General features: G+C 41.7%; 1 protein-coding gene across 2 annotated transcripts in view; it reads right to left on the bottom strand.

The window, feature by feature from the left end:
- PHYHIPL (phytanoyl-CoA 2-hydroxylase interacting protein like) overlaps window positions 1-20,197 on the bottom strand; it is a 191,829-nt gene that overhangs the window by 11,581 nt on the left and 160,051 nt on the right. For both annotated transcript variants that reach the window (XM_048856284.2, XM_048856285.2), the window contains one exon: window positions 6,812-7,008. In XM_048856284.2, the coding sequence (XP_048712241.2) occupies window positions 6,812-7,008 (197 nt within the window). The remainder of the gene's footprint in view (window positions 1-6,811; window positions 7,009-20,197) is intronic.

Genomic DNA, 20,197 nt, shown 5'->3' with positions numbered 1-20,197 from the left:
CAATGTACCGCTAGAGACTAGGGACCGAATGGCTTGGCAGCAGTTCGGCAGAAAAGGACCTAGGGGTTACAGTGGACGAGAAGCTGGGTATGAGTCAACAGTGTGCCCTTGTTGCCAAGAAGGCCAATGGCATTTTGGGATGTATAAGTAGGGGCATTGCCAGCAGATTGAGGGACGTGATCGTTACCCTCTATTCGACATTGGTGAGGCCTCATCTGGAGTACTGTGTCCAGTTTTGGGCCCCACACTACAAGAAGGATGTGGAAAAATTGGAAAGAGTCCAGCGGAGGGCAACAAAAATGATTAGGAGACTGGAACACATGAATTATGAGGAGAGGCTGAGGGAACTGGGATTGTTTAGTCTGTGGAAAAGAAGAATGAGGGGGGATTTGATAGCTGCTTTCAACTACCTGAAAGGGGGTTGCAAAGAGGATGGCTCTAGACTGTACTCAGTGGTAGCTGATGACAGAACAAGGAGTAATGGTCTCAAGTTGCAGTGGGGGAGATTTAGGTTGGATATTAGGAAAAACATTTTCACTAGGAGGGTGGTGAAGCACTGGAATGCGTTACCTAGGGAGGTGGTGGAATCTCCTTCCTTAGAGGTTTTTAAGGTCAGGCTTGACAAAGCCCTGGCTGGGATGATTTAGTTGGGGATTGGTCCTGCTTTGAGCAGGGGGTTGGACTAGATGACCTCTTGAGGTCCCTTCCAACCCTGATATTCTATGATTCTGTGAATTGGGATGGAGGGTGGAAGGAATTCCCTGCGCATGGACTGGGTGGCAGATGGGAGCCACAGCATCTTAAAGTGGCTGCTGCCATATGAACAGTGGACATTTTAAATTAACCTAGCTTCATCCAAGCACAAATGCCAGCTAGCTAGAAATAAAAAAAAAAAACCACAAGATTTTGCTTCTGCATGACCGATAAACATGGTCTGAAAGGATTTTTTTAAATTAAGAAAAAAGTTTTATTTTCCTGTTGTTTTTATATCAGAAATAACAGATTTCGTCTTCCCTGTTTGTGTAGGAGGATTATTTGGAAATGGAAAAACTAGCAGGAATGTGACACATCAAGAAAATTTCCCCCCTTAATACTTATTTTACTCAGCCTCCTAACAACCTGTTGAGGGAAAAACTCTTTTTGTCAGAGACTCAATTGCCCCGTCTCTTAAACTGATGGCTGAGAAAGCTCCAGTTCCAGTTTTTTCTATGGTTTTTGGGGATGATTCTTCCCCCACCCCAATGTGGGAAGTTTCAATTGTAAATTGGTGTCGTACTGTGAAATTTGGCATGGGCATGTAGCTACTGTAAATAGGGTGTCCGTCCTCTTTAATAAATGGAAAACATGCAGAATCCAGGCCAGGGGTACAGTGTGGTTAAGGAATCACAGCCATTGCCATACAAAACCAGTCACATATTTCAGAGTCCTTGACTCTATTAGCAAACTCTGCAAATAAAGACTTAAGATGTCCCTGGTCATAGGTTGTAAAGTCCTCCACACATACCTCATCATGTCACTACTCAGCATACAGCAACAAATAAGCAGGATGGGACAGTAAAGGTTGTTTGGTAACCTTCTTTGTGCATTTTCATATTTTAGTATTTGGGTTTATTTTTTAATGTGCAGCCTTAAACTTTGAGTCTCCAGACTGAAATGTGTGGGTTTTGAGAAAACTACAATGTTCACTCATGGGATTTTCCCCTTAACTAAGTGAAACACAGCGAGAGGGAAGCAGAAAAACAAGGATGAGAAAGCAAAACAAGGAAAGAATTAAAAAATGACATTCATGTCCCCAGCACTAGACCTTACACAAAACCACATCTTAAATAGCTATTATAGGACTCCAGCCAGACTGCACTCAGCAAAGCTAATGAACTCAGCAGTCTGCTAGCGATGCAATCATTATTTAGCCTCCTTATCATATTTCCTGGGGACATACAAAAATTGTCTTCATCTTGGATCTAGTTTCTGTGCACATGTCATAGAAGTGGTTATTGCCACCATTAATGCTGCTTTCTTGGGCTTGCCACTGAAGGCTCTACATCTTCATGCTTCTAAAATGTATATTCACAGCCATCACATTAGTGTATATCAGAAAATTCTTCTAGAGTACCAGAAAGGCCCTATCGACCTCCAGTCACAAAATGGAAAAAAAAAATTACCTCTACTATATTTATGGGAAATAATAACCTTTATAAAAAGGACTAACATGATAACTTTTCTAATCCAGGGACTTTCTTCAAGACCTTTACCTTAACCTCAGAAACAAATCTTCACTTTGAGATGTCACTTGGCACTATTTCTTTTTTTTGGCCCCTTTGCCATTTGGCCCCAATGGTCAGCTGAGTCTGAGCATATGCAGAGGAGCTGAATGTCACCTTTGCACCATCAGGATTCTGTGGTTACCAGAGGCTAGTTTGGCTAGCAGCATAAGATAGGACAGTTCTAGTATATGAGGGGCTGCAACAGTCCCCAAGAAATAGTCTGATGGCACAAAATAGTGAGAGCACTAGAGGGTGTGTGCAAGTCACCCTCCCTCCCCTTGTTGGAGAGATCTGGCTGCTTTTCAGCCCCTTTATGGCAGAGAAGAGTAAAAGGGGGCTAGAATGCACCTGAAAACCAGGGCTTTTGCCTTCTTTCCTTTTTGCCACCATTTCTTCTTGGTAAGCACAAGAGTGGAAGACAGTGGAGCTAGGTTCAATTCCTGGCTTTGCCAAAAATTTACTTGTGACCATGACAAGGCACTTAACCTTTTGTGCCTCAGTTTCCCCATATGTAAAATGGGAATAACAATATTTCCATACTTCAAAAAGGTGTGCTAAGGTTCAAGCCTTGTAAAGTGCTTTGACATCCTCTCATGGAAGATAAAATAGTATCATTGTTATTGCTAAATCTATTTTAGTAACTACAGACTTCCTCACGTACACATTTCCATTTTCTACAAATATGGAGACACTACAGTAATAAATAACAACATGCACTATCTTAGGAACTCAGTGTGATTTACAAATATTAATAAATTAAAGCTTAACATCCTCCTAAGGGATAAATAATATGTCATTTTTACCAACAGGGAAACAGACACAAAAAAGTTGAGGGCAAGTTTTTATGTAAGGGTGACTCATTAGGTATCTAAATAAATGTCCTGATTTTTCAGAGGTGAAGCGCGTAACTGTTATGCAAAGTTCAAGATGTCTACATCCAAGCTCATTTTGGTTCATAGTGTGGACACATCAACACAGCTATAGCCCCTCGTTAAAGAACCAGGCAATCATCTGGGGGACTTCATTCTTCAAGGATTTCATTTTCTATCATTACAATTTCTGTTCACTTTTAAAAGTGTAGTTGGTTAAAGTATACTGAGGCAGCTGCAGCAACAGAGTACAAAAATTGTTCTGCCGGTGTCATTCCCCATTTGGATAGCGGGATATGGTGTGTCTTATCCCAGGTCCTGGAGGATGGGACCTTTGAAGAGTGATGAATGAGGAAGAGTTAGTGACCTTCCTTTGGACAGCACCACTGCATTAAAATAAGAATACAAAAGTATGTGCTTTATTTGCCTGAGCCAAAGCCCACTGGACACAACGGAAAGACTAACTTCAGTGGGCTATAGAACAGGGTGTGATGGGGTGTTCACTCCACACCTAAGTGGAAGGGGTTAATGTAGGCCTCCAGGGCCTGCCATAGCCCCTCCCAGAAAGGAGTAGGGGAGGTCAGTCCTCCTAGCAGCCTAGGGAGGCTGCACAGGAAGCAGCCAATTGAAGGGAGGCTGCACGGAGCTGCCCATGAGGGCCTAGTGGACTAGTACAAAAGGAGCTGCAGGGCAGCGCAATGTCAGTTGCTGTGGGGAGCTTAAGGAGCGAGGACTGTGTTCCTAGGAGGCTACAGCAAGGGTAGCATCTTGGACAGAGTAGTTGCTGGCAATGATCGGGGGGAGCAAGAGGGAGCCACTGGGGAAGTAGCTAGACTGGTGGAAAGTGATACCTAGAAGGGGGAAACCCAGATGGAGACACAACTCGGGGCCAAGTCATGAAGAGCCTGCTGTGGTACTTGGACTGAGGTGGGTCTGCAGGTGGAGGAAACAACAGGAGAGGCACCACCTGGAGTGGGTGCACCGGCTGGCAGAGCTAATCTCTGTGACAGCCAGCGGGAGGCACCATTGTGGTGAGTAGACTCTGCCACACAGGGGCTACGTGACCATCTAAACAACAAGAACAAAACTTCATTCAAAAAATAAACTATTATTTGCATATGTTGTTATGGCTTTCTGGGAGTCAAGATCTTCCTCTTCACAATGAAAGGCAGGATAGATCAGTGGGTAGAGCAGTCAAGAGAGCTGAGTTGTGTTCCTAGCCCTGCTACTCATTGCTTTGTCACTCTGAGCAAGTCACTCAGGGCATGCCCACTCTACAGGAACTGCAGCAACAGCTAGGCTGACAGAAGAATTCTTCGGTCAACCTAGCTGCATCTACACCAGGGATTAGGTCATCTTAATTATGCCACTCAGGGGATGTGAATGTTAGTTAGGTCAATCTAAATTTTAAGTGTAGACCTCTCTGTGCCTGAGCTTCTTCACCTGTAAAATGGGGATAATAAGTTACTCGCCTTGGTTAAATGCTTTGAGATACTCTGGTGAAAAGGGGCTATAAGTATAAACTATTACAAATAATAATATATGGAAGGCGTTGTGAGTCGACATATAAAACACACTGAGTAATCCCCTATTCCTATTTAGCAGAGTACTTAAGCTTGTGCCATGCTTTTCTGAAACAAACTTATTTGTAGATATGGCAGGCGGCTTGAAACTTCTTAGCACTAAAGACAGATTAAATGAACCACAATGTCCTTTGACATGTACTATTATTAAACTATTAAAATAATGGTCTTTAGAATTCTCCACTAAAACCCTTCTAACTGTACTTATTTCCAACCATCTGAACAGAAGAAATCCAGCTTTTACACGCTCACTAACCAAATTAGTATCAACATGATTCAAGTTGCATGCAGCAACACAAAACAGATCCTATTTACCCATCATTTTAATTGACACCAACACCACTCTGCTGTTTTACAAAAGCAGTTATTCACTTCCTTTTGACCAAGTAGTTTACCTCAGTGAGGCGCTAGGCAACTGCTGAGAAAAACAAAAACAAAATAATGGCCTATCCTTATTACATTACTTGTATCTAAAAACAGTTTCTAAACTGATTTAAATGTTGACGTTAACAGGTACACTAATTTGCTATTGATCCTTTCTGGACAGTCACAGCTTTTATATCAACACATCTATATTAATTTGTGCTTAGAGGAAAAAAATATGAATTAAGAGAGAGATACCCAGAGGTCAAGCATCCACCTAACTAAGCATTTTATTAGAAGAAAAGTATGTTTTTTCTTGCAGCATAAAGTGGGAATTTAACTTAAAAAGGCTGCCAATGCAAAAGCAAGATAAACAGCAAGAAACCCTGTTCTAATTCATTTGGTGCCACAACCATAAATGGGTCATATCATTCAGTGGTGCAAATTGGCATAGCTGCACTGAAGTGTATGCAGCTATGCCAATTTACACCAGTTGAGGATAGGGACTGGATAATGTTTTAAAACTCACTCTTTAAAATTGCGATGATGGTTTTCAGGTACACAACACACACAAAACATTACTTCCAACCATCCTCATAAAACCAAAGGAGTATGGAAAACGAAAGGAGACAGGAAAAATGAAGGAGGAGAGAAGGGTTATAAATGTAAAGATAACTGTGGTCACAGTAAAAATACTTTTGCAGGTAAAAAGGTCAACATAAGTTAGCGGAAATTTCCTGATTACCTCATTAGTTTATAAGCCCTGAGTGGTACAGGTGTGAGTAACGTTAAAGATATCATGCTCTGATCTTGTCCCATTGGGCATTTGTGCTCTGATACCACTCATCTTTTATTGATCCTACTGACACATTTTAAATCAGCAGGTGATTCTGCCTTGATAAGGTTGTCCTCCCTTGACTTCCATCTCAGTCCATCCCACTACATTTCTAACGGAACTTTAAAATACTGTGAAGTCAATGGAAGTTTTGCTTGAGTTGAGGGATACAGGATCAGTCCCCATGAGTGCAAACAAATTCAATGTACCACCGAATAGAGAACTAATGGAAAGAACGGAGAGTAAGTATTCGGGTCAGAGCTGCTGAAATGTGTGAGCACGTGTGCTAAGTCATTCTGAACAAGCATTAAGAGGAGAAGAAGGACCTCTGGAAACCCTCCAAAAAGTTAATTCCAATTACCGAGTCTTGTGTCACGAAGACACGTACTGCTGTTGTGTTGGACGTCATGGATACACAGAGGTGCACAATACACAAACTGTGTAACAAAAAATAAGAGCTGTAGGGGAACCAGAACTTCTGTTTTGCAGGAAATTCTGTTTTAAAATCTGTTTTCGGTCTCAACTGGAATGAAAACAAAGAATTTCAACATACCTGCAAAATGAAATTTTCAAAAAATTATTTTGACTCAAAACATTTCATTTCTATAAAACTGAAATGTTTTTTGTTGCTTTGACTTTTAAATTTGAATGATAATATAATACAAATTACATGGAATGTTCTAACATGATCAAAATGTTTCATTTCAATTTCTTTTAAACAAGTTTTTCCAAAAATATTCTGTTGGAATTTTTTTAATCAGCTCTATTAAAAATTCCAGCTTTCTAGTGAATTCAGCATGTGGCTTTCTGGGGCAGTCAGGAGGATTGTCACAACATTTACATTTAGTTATTCTAAGATCATGCATTTCCACTGTTTGCTGTTTAAAAAAAAATTACCTTGTGTTTAAATTTGTTGGAATTCTTGTTCTCTTTCTTGTTTAGATCAATAAAATAGTGAGTAATACGGTCCTTGGATTTAGAATCCATGTCCCATGAAATCTTGAAAGAATCACATGTGATGTTACTTATTTTGATGTTGTGTGGGACTGGAAGTTCCTCCATCTCTGCGATCCCACTATCTTGTGATTTATTCCCTGTGTAAAAATAAACATTGACTGCATTAGACAAATATGCACTAGATTATGACTGTTTCAACTTTTAACACAGGCAAACACTGGTCCCTTCCAACCATTCTTTTACAAAAGTACATACACACAGCTTAGGAGCACACTAAGGCCCAATTCTGTAAGTCATACTCGGAGGTGGGGGTGGGGAGAAGCACCTGCTCACATGAGCTGTCACCTTGAAGTCAGTGGAAATACTCACATTAGTAAATGCTCATCAATATGAAGTTAAGGGCTCCACAATCTGGATCATAGTAAATTATATAACAAAGATGTTGTGCCACTACATATATGGTTCCTCAGAGACATATGAAGTATTTGGTGGCCAATAGTGAAAAGTTAACAGGACCAGAAATGACTTAATTTCATAGTGCAGTTATTGACTGTCAAATGCAAGAAATATGATTAGAAATGGAATTCGTCCTAGCAATGATTCTCAAACATCAAGTATAAAACAACGCTTTCAACATTTACAAGAGGCATGAAAATATAAAATCTGGTACTGTCGTACTTGCAACAAGCACCAAATATTGACACTGTGATAGTCTCACTTCGTCCCTTGGTTCTATCTGTAATGTTTGTACACTTGAACTCCACTGCAGTTTCATCAGGAAGCTTCTTCTAACTTCTACAAATGCACATGAGAGAGAGAGAGAGAGAGAGAGAACAAATTGTCCACTGACCCCACAAGCAACACCTGAACTAAAATTAGGTATTTCCCTGCACTCCTGCCTAACGAGTGCTTCCCTGCAGTGGAGCCGCCAGCAAGTGTTAAGGGATGAGGTGATCTTTGCCAGACTCACATTCCATAAGACTGTAGAGGGATGCAAATCGACAACAGAAAAGAGCAAGAGAAAAACAGAGAAAAGGACACAGCACAGACAGCTAAAAAGCAGTGAAGATACATGGCTAGTATGGTGTGAAGGAAGAGACAGAGGATAAGAAACAAGACGATAAAGATGGGGAGAAAGACAAAGAGAATAGGAAAAGAGGAGTGTGGGGGAATTACCACTGACAACTGCACTGGGTTTAGAGGCAGTGGTACCAATTAGGGGAAGCTAGTGGGAGGGCAAAAGGTTTTTGCCCTTGCTGAAAGTTTCATAGGATCGAGTGCTTGGGAGACGGTAGGGAGGGGCATGGCCTGACCATTTTAAGCTGTGGTCCCATACAGCATCAATACGACTGCTGCTGGAGCATCGCTCCGGCTACCTGATAGCAACGCCACTGAAAGTTGACCCAGATGCCCTTCCATCTAGACGAAGTACATGACTTTGGACACCATGATCTAAACTTACAGAAGTGCACACCAAGTTTATGCAGTAAAGCAGAGGTTGTTTTATGTGTGCAAATCCCATATTTGTGCTTATGCATCAGTACTATGTACAGTACTATGTACTGTTGGTCCCAGACAAAACCTGTTCACAGGCTTTTGAAAATTTGGGCCTGATTGTTCATATTAGTAAAATGTTAAGCTGTTCATCAGAAATACAAGTGTGATATGAGCAGAATTTAAGAATCTAAGATAGAATATGACAACCTCTGATTTGTTAGCGGTGTTTCTCTGACAAATATTATTATTGATATCATCACACAGTTATAATGTTAGGGGATGTGGCGGATGTAAGAATTAAAACCACAGTAAAAATATTTTAGCTTTCTTTGTAATCTTCAAATAAACACACATGCAATGAAGAATAGAAAAGTCTAGCCTATAAAGTGCCTAAGCGGTAGGGGATAGGGTGAAGGGTCCTGGTACACTGGAATATCTAAGCCCTGGTCTACACTAGGACTTTAGGTCGAATTTAGCAGCGTTAAATCGATGTAAACCTGCACCCGTCCACACGATGAAGCCCTTTATTTTGACTTAAAGGGCTCTTAAAATCGATTTCCTTACTCCACCCCTGACAAGTGGATTAGCGCTTAAATCGGCCTTGCCGGGTCAAATTTGGGGTACTGTGGACACAATTCGACGGTATTGGCTTCCGGGAGCTATCCCAGAGTGCTCCATTGTGACCACTCTGGACAGCACTCTCAACTCAGATGCACTGGCCAGGTAGACAGGAAAAGAACTGCGAACTTTTGAATCTCATTTCCTGTTTGGCCAGCGTGGCAAGCTGCAGGTGACCATGCAGAGCTCATCAGCAGAGGTGACCATGATGGAGTCCCAGAATCGCAAAAGAGCTCCAGCATGGACCGAACGGGAGGTACGGGATTTGATCGCTGTATGGGGAGAGGAATCCGTGCTATCAGAACTCCGTTCCAGTTTTCAAAATGCCAAAACCTTTGTCAAAATCTCCCAGGGCATGAAGGACAGAGGCCATAACAGGGACCCGAAGCAGTGCCGCGTGAAACTTAAGGAGCTGAGGCAAGCCTACCAGAAAACCAGAGAGGCGAATGGCCGCTCCGGGTCAGAGCCCCAAACATGCCGCTTCTATGATGAGCTGCATGCCATTTTAGGGGGTTCAGCCACCACTACCCCAGCCGTGTTGTTTGACTCCTTCAACGGAGATGGAGGCAACACGGAAGCAGGTTTTGGGGATGAAGAAGAAGATGATGATGATGTTGTAGATAGCTCACAGCAAGCAAGCGAAGAAACCACTTTTCCCGACAGCCAGGAACTGTTTCTCACCCTGGACCTGGACCAGTACCCCCCCGAACCCACTCAAGGCTGCCTCCTGGACCCGGCAGGCGGAGAAGGGACCTCCGGTGAGTGTACCTTTTAAAATACTATATATGGTTTAAAAGCAAGCATGTGAAAGGATTACTTTGCCCTGGTATTCGCGGCTCTCCTGGATGTACTCCCAAAGCCTTTGCAAAAGGTTTCTAGGGAGGGCAGCCTTATTGCGTCCTTCATGGTAGGACACTTTACCACTCCAGGCCAGGAACACGTACTCGGGAATCATTGTACAACAAAGCATTGCAGTGTATGTTTGCTGGCATTCAAACAACATCCATTCTTTATCTCTCTGTGTTATTCTCAGGAGAGTGAGATATCATTCATGGTCACCTGGTTGAAATAGGGTGCTTTTCTTCAGGGAACACTCAGAGGAGCCCGTTCCTGCTGGGCTGTTTGCCTGTGGCTGAACAGAAATGTTCCCCGCTGTTAACCACGGGGAAGGGGGAGGATTGAGGGGGTAGCCACGCGGTAGGGGGAGGCAAAATGCGACCTTGTAACGAAAGCACATGTGCTATGTATGTAATGTTAACAGCAAGGTTTACCCTGAAAGAGTGTAGCCACTGTTTTATAAAATGTGTCTTTTTAAATACCGCTGTCCCTTTTTTTTTCTCCACCAGCTGCATGTGTTTCAATGATCACAGGATCTTCTCCTTCCCAGAGGCTAGTGAAGATTAGAAAGAAAAAAAAACGCACTCGTGATGAAATGTTCTCTGAGCTCATGCTGTCCTCCCACACTCACAGAGCACAGACAAATGCGTGGAGGCAAATAATGTCAGAGTGCAGGAAAGCACAAAATGACCGGGAGGAAAGGTGGCGGGCTGAAGAGAGTAAGTGGCGGGCTGAAGACAGGGCTGAAGCTCAAATGTGGCAGCAGGGTGATGAGAGGAGGCAGGATTCAATGCTGAGGCTGCTGGAGAACCAAACCAGTATGCTCCAGTGTATGGTTGAGCTGCAGCAAAGGCAGCTGGAGCACAGACTGCCACTACAGCCCCTGTGTAACCAACCGCCCTCCTCCCCAAGTTCCATAGCCTCCACACCCAGATGCCCAAGAACGCAGTGGGGGGGCCACCGGCCAACCAGCCACTCCACCACAGAGGATTGCCCAAAAAAAAGAAGGCTGGCATTCAATAAATTTTAAAGTTGTAAACTTTTAAAGTGCTGTGTGGCATTCTCCTTCCCTCCTCCACCACCCGTCCTGGGCTACCTTGGTAGTCATCCCCCTATTTGTGTGATGAATGAATAAAGAATGCATGAATGTGAAGCAACAATGACTTTATTGCCTCTGCAAGCAATGATCGAAGGGAGGAGGGGAGGGTGGTGAGCTTACAGGGAAGTAGAGTGAACCAAGGGGCGGGGGGTTTCATCAAGGAGAAACAAACAGAACTTTCACACCGTAGCCTGGCCAGTCATGAAACTGGTTTTCAAAGCTTCTCTGATGTGTGCCGCGCCCTCCTGTGCTCTTCCTGGTGTCTGGCTGCGCGTAACCAGCAGCCAGACGATTTGCCTCAACCTCCCACCCTGCCATAAACGTCTCCCCCTTACTCTATTGTGGAGCACACAGCAAGCAGTAATAACAGTGGGAATATTGGTTTCGCTGAGGTCTAAGCGAGTCAATAAACTGCGCCAGCGCGCCTTTAAACGTCCAAATGCACATTCTACCACCTTTCTGCACTTGCTCAGCCTGTAGTTGAACAGCTCCTAACTACTGTCCAGGCTGCCTGTGTACGGCTTCATGAGCCATTGCATTAAGGGGTAGGCTGGGTCCCCAAGGATACATATAGGCATTTCAACATCCCCAACAGTTATTTTCTGGTCTGGGAATAAAGTCCCTTCCTGCAGCTTTTGAAACAGACCAGAGTTCCTGAAGATGCGAGCGTCCTGTACCTTTCCCGGCCATCCCACGTTGATGTTGATGAAATGTCCCCTGTAATCCACGAGAGCTTGAAGCACTATTGAAAAGTACCCCTTGCGGTTTATGTACTCGCCAGCTTGGTGCTCCTGTGCCAAGATAGGGATAAGGGTTCCGTCTATGGCCCCACCACAGTTAGGGAATCCCATTGCAGCAAAGCCATCCACTATGACCTGCACATTTCCCAGGGTCACTACCCTTGATATCAGCAGATCTTTGATTGCGTGGGCTACTTGCGTCACAGCAGCCCCCACAGTAGATTTGCCCACTCCAAATTGATTCCCAACTGACCGGTAGCTGTCTGGCGTTGCAAGCTTCCACAGGGCTATTGCCACTCGCATCTCAACTGTGAGGGCTGCTCTCATCTTGGTATTCATGCGCTTCAGGGCAGGGGAAAGCAAGTCACAAAGTTCCATGAAAGTGCCCTTACGCATGCGAAAGTTTCACAGCCACTAGGAATCGTCCCAGACCTGCAACACTATGCGGTCCCACCAGTCTGTGCTTGTTTCCCGAGCCCAGAATCGGCGTTCCACAGCATGAACCTGCCCCATTAGCACCACGATGCATGCATTGGCAGGGCCCATGCTTTCAGAGAAATCTGTGTCCATGTCCTGATCACTCACGGGACCGCGCTGACGTCGCCTCCTCGCCCGGTATTGCTCTGCCAGGTTCTGGTGCTACATATACTGCTGGATAATGCGTGTGGTGTTTAATGTGCTCCTAATTGCCAAAGTGAGCTGAGCAGCCTCCATGCTTGCCTTGGTAAGGCGTCCGCACAGAAAAAAGGCGCGGAACGATTGTCTGCCATTGCTCTGACGGAGGGAGGGGCGACTGACGACACGGCTTACAGGGTTGGCTTCAGGGAGCTAAAATCAACAAAGGGGGTGGCTTTACATCAAGGAGTATTTCAGGTAGGAGTTCACGGAGGGTTCCAATAAGAAATGGTGCACCTAAGTTATTGTTCTTATTGGAACAAGGAGGTTAGCCTGGCCTCTGATTGATACATGGCTAGATTTACCTCGCTGCACCTTCTCTGTGAGTGACTGCAGTGTGACCTAGAGGCATGAGTCTGTAATCACCAATACATGATGAAAATCCAGCAGCAGAGCTGACATGTAAATAACTCCTGATAAAATGGGCAAACACATACCTCCATCGTAAGTTACACTACCTCGCCTATAAAGTCCACACCACAGGAAATGGGAGATCCAAAAGTCAGTACCTATAATATTCTGTATAATAAGATGTTCCAAAGTATACTGCTGTCATGCCCCTTACTCCTATGTAAATACAATTCTTAACTATTTTAAATTAATTTTGTCTTATTAGTTTAAATACTGTTGATTTTTAAACTCCGTAGCATCCCAGGATTAGTACCAGGATACAGAACCTTTCACCTTTACAGGCCTGATCTTACCAGGTATTGAACACCTCCCGGGAGTTGCTGAGCTCCCCATGCCCACTGTGCAACGTGGTCTCAAGTGCAATCCAGGTCAGGTTGCTATTGAATTAAAGTCATTACCATCTGATGACATTTCAGTGCCTGAAGTGAAATAAGACAGCGGTCCAGAGCCAGTTTCTAGTGAAGAATCCACATCACCAGAAAGCACCATCACAACTGACACTAGTTGTCAGACACAGCAGAGAAACTGAGGATTGAATGGGCACAGTGACTAAATCTATCCTTTCACTCCTGTTTGTTGTCCCTCAAGGTCAGGGTTGAGGCACACTGGCAGAGCAGTCTGGGTAAGCTTGTGCCACCACTGCCTATGCTGTGTTTGCGGATGAAAGACTTCAGTCCCCAGATCTGTGAGTCCAACACCTTTCATGAGCACTGCATTCATTTATGACAATGCGCACACGAACACACACATTAAGATAAATGAATAATTTTATATATGTAACATGGCATCAAAATGCTGGAACCAAAATATTAAAAACAAATAATAAGTGCTACCCTCAACAAGGGATAGCCACTAATACCATATATGAAGAGTTAAATGAAAAAGACTGTCAGGATTGTAAAAGTAGCTGAAGCCTTGACAACCTGTACCGGTGCAGCATTGAAACTGAAAGCTGAACCTTTATAATTCCAAGTCTGATAGTTGTTTTAGATTGATGTGACTGTAGAAATAGGTGTTTCCAAAAAAAAAAAACACATGGGGAAAAAAGATTATTTTTCCTCCTCTGAGGTTCAAAAGTCAGTTACGAAAAAAAAGGCTGCTTTCCAAAAATAACATTTTTTTTCTAAAAATACCTTTTCTACTGAAGTTGCAGACATGCTACTCCCAGTGTCAACATTTGTGTAGTGCAAACTGATATTTCTTTTCTTAACTCAATATTGAGTTTAATATACCTAAATTAACAACCATGCAGTTGTAAACACAATTAACACATCTCCTGCAAACAATGAGGCCTTGTGAGAGACTGAAAAAAATATTCTAAGCCATGACGTTCTACTTTATCATGTAATTATTTCACCCCGCTCTTTTGCTGATGATGGCTCTGGAGATCTGGTCTTTTCCCCAGGGCACTGCATTCCCCCATCTGAATTGCAAATGTATATTTTATATGTTATTATCTACGTCGGAAAAAAATGAAGAGACACAGTTTATGAACATGACAATATTTCATGTGTCACTATTGACTCACACTCTTCATTAAGATCAGACTTCCAGAATAAACACCCCTAAATATGTAAAACACTTTAGTAACAGGAAAAGGCTATCAAGGCATCAATCAGATCTTATCTGGTTGATCTGAATGGCACCTTTCTTCTTTTTTCAAAACTCTGCTAGTACAAGGTGGTAGTTTTCCCATTTTATTGCAGCTGTACACTGTGAGAATTATTTCAATGTTTCTTTTACAATATCCACACCACCCTCAAAATATTCTTATTTTTACTTATCTGTAAACTGGATATATTATACTAGATTAGTTAACTGGACATATTCCTTAGTTTGGTTCTTTGCACCCAGAATAATTATTTCACTTTTATAAGACTGACATAAGGTTCAGTGCAGACGAAAGTGAAATGGAAAAGACCTTTTACGTTAGTTTGTCTATTTTCCTGCCATTTAGTGAAGGGTTGCTTCTTACAATATATTCTCTAATGCTGTTCAATCCAGTTTTAAATCACTCAAGCAACGAGGCTTCAACTATGTAAACTGCAGAACAGTCTCCAAGAGGAACAGACCTCACCGTTGGGAACTTGGAAGTTGTTTTCAATATTGTCACCCAAATTGCTTCTACACGTTCAATGAAATTTAGCCCTCTTGAGGGGTAGTATGAGGGGCATGCAAAAGCTAAGCGGGACTGAAGTGGAGCCTACACGCTTAACTGGAGCATAGGCATTATGAATATGCGAGGTTCTACAACTGACCAATCACACTTGTAAATTTCCATTTAAAGCTTCCCATTGCCACTCACTCTTGAGTGATTTTTCTATCCAGCATCTAATTTGCCCCTTTATTCTCATCTCAGGATGTTACTGATACATGCCCACCCATTCATGCTGAAATCTAGTAGTGAACCACTCAAAGGATAGGTTAACAAAAGGAAATAAACGCTAGGGTAAACAGAAGTCGCAATTTAACCAGTAGATACTTGCTCTGAGGTAGTCCAAAATCTCAATTAAAAAGAATTTACCACTTTCGTTTGGTAGCCAGCTGTTTTCGTATTTGCCTCTCTGTCAGTTCTTTATGGATGACTTGATCTTTCCTTGCTGAAACATCACTTAGAGGCAAAAATGAAAATAACCTACATAATGCTGGAATGGTGAGCTGTAAATTGAAAATTAAAATGAGGCAGCTTCTGTTTAAAGCTACCCCTTTCATTTTGCATTTTCCTGATGCTCCAACACTGGGAACGGCAACAGGGAAATATGAAAACAATACTGTTGTCACATGTCCTCTGGGTGAAAATTCAAAAGAAAAGACTAACAACCAAATGAACCCGCTCACCAGTGTCACATAATGGGAAATGTCTTCCCCTGGAACTAGAGACCAGACACTTCAGAAACATCTGTTTTCACAAAGTCTGAGTTTAGTTATTTAATAATTAAACAGTCCAAGGAATTCTTGATTCTTTCACGAGAAGCCAAGGAAGCTACTAATTTGTGTACTGTTCACACTTTGAAAGACTAAAATCTTATGCTCAAAGCCACAGAATAAACACGAAATGCCATCTTCACTGACATCAGTTGGAGAACCACAAGATTAATGCTTTATGCTCCTATTCACAAGCTTATCTCTCTCTGCCACATCCAGAGTTAAATTTCAACTTAAATTGTCTAATCAATTTTAAAGCAGTTGTGATTGTCACAACTGAAGCTGAACCAAAATGCTGGCAATTGAGTAGAAACAAATTATATAAAATACATACTTAACTCAGTGTTTTCATTATATCCCCAATTCAGAAATTAGCTATAAATGAAAGAAAGAAAATAGCACTGATGTTTCTGTTGACCATTCATGGTTTTTCACTTGCCACTGTTGGAGACAAATGATAGAACTTGGGAAGTGATAAAACCAAGCTGAAAAGGACTTGAAAGATGTCTGGGATTGCTTTTGAATTTGTCTCACTACCTGGAAAACAAGCAGCTGAACCATTAGGTCTGCAGTAGAGGAAGAATGAAACAGAAAAATCCTATTGGAACCTCTTGCTGAAAAATGGTGATTGTGCATACACTGCATTATCTGATTTTAGTAATATGAACACTCTTCACTTTCCCCTTAATACTCAAAAGACAGAAGTCCACAGCATGGAGAACTTGCCTACTGATTTTTCATTCAACACACAAAGGCTTTTTAAATTATCCACAAGGAGACCCTGAAGACATTCACTTCTAATACATTTTTTTTAAATATACACAGAAGAAATATTTTACAAAACTGGAAAAATAAAATAATAGTTGCTTTTGGGCTTTGATATTACCCTAACAGTCAAATTAAACATTTAAAATGAGGCATTAACAATGGAAAGATATTTAACTATCGCATGACTAGCAAGCAAGTCCCTATATAAATTGCTTTATATATGATACGATTTCCTCACCTCTGTTTTGCATATAATTCATCATTTGGACAACACATTAAAATATACACTCATGCTGGAAGGCTACGCACCAGACACACTGAAGTGAGACTACTGAGCATTCAGACTTGCTACAGAGTTGCTGTGATTTGTATTAGCAATCAAATCATGCTTTCACTTCCATAACTCCATCCCTAATGCAAATAGCTCAGCTTGCATGATATCCACCACCTCTCACATCAGTAACTGTGCAGTCTCCTATACTGTTTAAGCATGAAGAATTATCCATCAGTCAAACAAACCCATGGAAAACAGTACCTGGAAATGACTGAATACAATGAAATAATGAGCACCTATCAACAAGTAACAAACAAAACAAAAAACCCTAAAGCAATAATAAGCATGACTGTATTATCAAAGCAAAACAAACTTCTGAAACATTCACTCAATTGCAATGGCACTCTTTAAAACAGAGACAATAAAAAGAAGGCATAATAATCACTTAAGATGAAATCCTCCTGTGTGGAACATAATATTTGTTGTTTATGGATGGCCATGCAGGAAAAGACCAGTGGATATCTTTTAAAGTTATCCTCTGCCTGCCCCCTGGACCTAGATGTTCTGGTTCCGGTTCTAGGAGGACTGTGGGAGGAGTTTTCATATTGATAATTCCCTGGCACATGATTAGTGTTCAACCCATAGTTAATTCCATATCTGTGTCTAGGATTTTATGTGTATCTACATATGCTAAACTGTCATATCAGAACAGAATTTGGAATTAAGCAGTTTTCCTGTGAAACACCTCACCAAATTCAGAGGTAACATAAATAATGGTGATAATTATACATCTCTAAACCAGTATAAATAGAAGTGCAATTTACATACTAGCAAGCATTAAACCAGGAAAAGCAACCAACAGAAGGGTGTAAGAAAGTGATAAAAGGGCCCTCAGTGTTGTTTTAAACCTTCCTGTTGGCTATTTCCCCTGCTACAATCCCATCCTCATGCCCCATCAGTGAGTAAATTATAACTATTTAACAATGTGTAGTGTACATTACCATTTACATCACCTCTGAATCTGGCCCACCATGTGCAGTTCCAGTGCCTTATCTGACTTCTTGTTGAAGACTTAATATGCAAGGGATATTGAGGTTTTCCTGCTCAGGGGTAAATCTCTGGTAATTTTTGAGTCCTGATGTGCAAAACATGGGTGCAATTTCCTGTAATCTTCCATGAGAAATGTGAGAACAGTATTACATGTTTCCCAACCTGCAATGCAATTTCACAGGATCTTGGAAAACATGTCATTTAGGAAGCGTCAACAAACGACTTCGCATTCTGGATTACTTATTGTTCAGTTGTAACTTTTAACGTTACAGTTTAGATGTGGATATACATGTGACCATCCATGAGCCTGGTGTCTGCATCTAAGGTGTCTGCAGCATATCATTTACTCTGCTCAAGGGAATGGAATATCTTTTGCATTTAACATGGCCTGCATTTTGACAAACTTCAAAACTGGGGTGCCCAGTTTCAGTCCGATCACACTTCCTTGCCGAGATCCCCTGGGACCTAGGTATTCAGAAAACAGATATCCTTATTTGGAGCAGGAAAAAAAAAAATCTATAGAGAAGTCACTTTCCAAGTTGTAAAAGAGAAACAATGTCATGACTCCTCATCTCTGATCCACTCATGAGGATGGAATTTTATACATAAAGATGAACTTGCATTAGTCAAATAGTCAGGTTTGTATATAGCATATTAAAATGAACAAACAAAAAACCTTAGCCCATAAATAAAACTGGCATTTAGGTGAGGTAATAAAAGCTTGATAAGGAAATCAAACTGAATCATTTTACTGTGGTTGCAGGACGATAATATGCACAATAGATGAAACATAGCCAGGTGCAGAACTTAAATTCCACTTACGCCCAATTTTGAGGGTTTAAATGTGACATAAATGGTGCATAGGTCATTGTGCTGGCCTTCTGCACAGGGGTGAATTTCACACAATAGAATAGAGACCTACTGTTTGAACTGGCACATCAGATATTTTTCTTGCATATTCTTCCAATAGACAAAATCATTCTCTACATGGTTTTGTATTTGTACAGGCAAGAGTGACTAATGAAACGGCAGAATTTTAAAAAGCTGACACTGGTTGTCTAAGGTTCCTGTAGCACTTACAAAAAGATATACCTATAGGTTGGGAGATAAAAAACCCTAGTGGGAGGCAAATTGGCTACAGAAATAAATTCATTTCACTCAATAGAATGTAAATAACTTTTATTTGGAATAATCTGAACCATAATCAGAGTAGACTCACTGGGGAAAGCTTAGCGACTCTTCACAGTATCCCCAAAAAGGCTTACCACCTTTTCCTATTTTTAGGGAGAAGAGGGGTTTTCTCCATCCAAAGGAACAACAAGCTTAATCTGAAGAGAATAGTTTCTCTTTTGTCTCTTTAGATAAGTTACTACGAATGAATAGTCAGACTAGACTAAGGCCAGCTCTACACTACCACCTACTTTGGTATAATTTACGTCATTTCTCCTGCTGACATAGCTAGCGGCTCTTGTGGAGGTGGATTTATTATGCTGACAGTAGAGCTCTCTTCCGTGAGCACAGAGCATCTTCACTAGAAGTGCTGCAGCTTCTAGTGTAGACTAGTCCTAATATTGCTGTGCCTAACAGAACTCTTACGGGTGCAAACAGGAGCTTTGTTTCGTTTCATATTGTTAACTTTTGTGTGGACTCAAAGCAAGACCATTTCTCCTGAGCACTTTCAGACTTGCACTTCAAGAAAGAACAAGAAATGAAATAGAGATTGGACAGGGAAATTCCCTTTGAAAGATTCAAATCCTGACGCCACCACCATGAGGGGATGCTGGGCAACAATATTTATTAGTTGGTCCAAATTCTGCTTCAGCCCATAGAAGGCATGACCAAAGAGACCAGAGGATCATTTTAGCCAATCATTTGGCTTCCTTAGGGCCAAAAGAACTTGCCCGTGGCAGATGAGTTCCCTAAAGAGGTATCCACTACTATTAGAAATGCTGTAAGTTTGCATTTGGTTAAATTCCCCTCCAAATAAACTGCCCTGCGAGCCACAGTTAGTACAGCATTGCCACAGGTATATGGAATCTTGAAAGGCAACGCGCAAGTATTCTGACACTATATATCCTACAAATTGGAAATCAGCCAGGATATTAGGGGGAGAGAATATATTGGACAGAATAATCTGACTTTTTCCTCAACATTTATGAGGTAACTGTCCTGTCTTAGGGAGTGCAAAAGTGTTTTGTTTTCATATCTTTGTGATATTTTGGGATAGCTTTGGAAGCTCTTTAAGGACAAAATGCCTATCCAGTCAGGAACCTCCTTGAAGAGACAGTCCTTATCAATATGATGGACATCAGTACATCCATTTTGAATGAAGAAGTAAGAAAGGGATGACAGGTGAGTTAAGGTTACTTTCACTCTGCCTGACAAAGCTGATGAGGTCTAACTCCCTTGACTGCCACAAAAGCCCTGGCTAT

This window comes from Caretta caretta, chromosome 7 (genome assembly GCF_965140235.1).
Source record: "Caretta caretta isolate rCarCar2 chromosome 7, rCarCar1.hap1, whole genome shotgun sequence".
Lineage (NCBI taxonomy): Eukaryota > Metazoa > Chordata > Testudines > Cheloniidae > Caretta > Caretta caretta.
The sequence above is the reverse complement of the archived record's forward strand: the minus strand, read 5'-3'. Positions and strand labels throughout refer to the sequence as shown.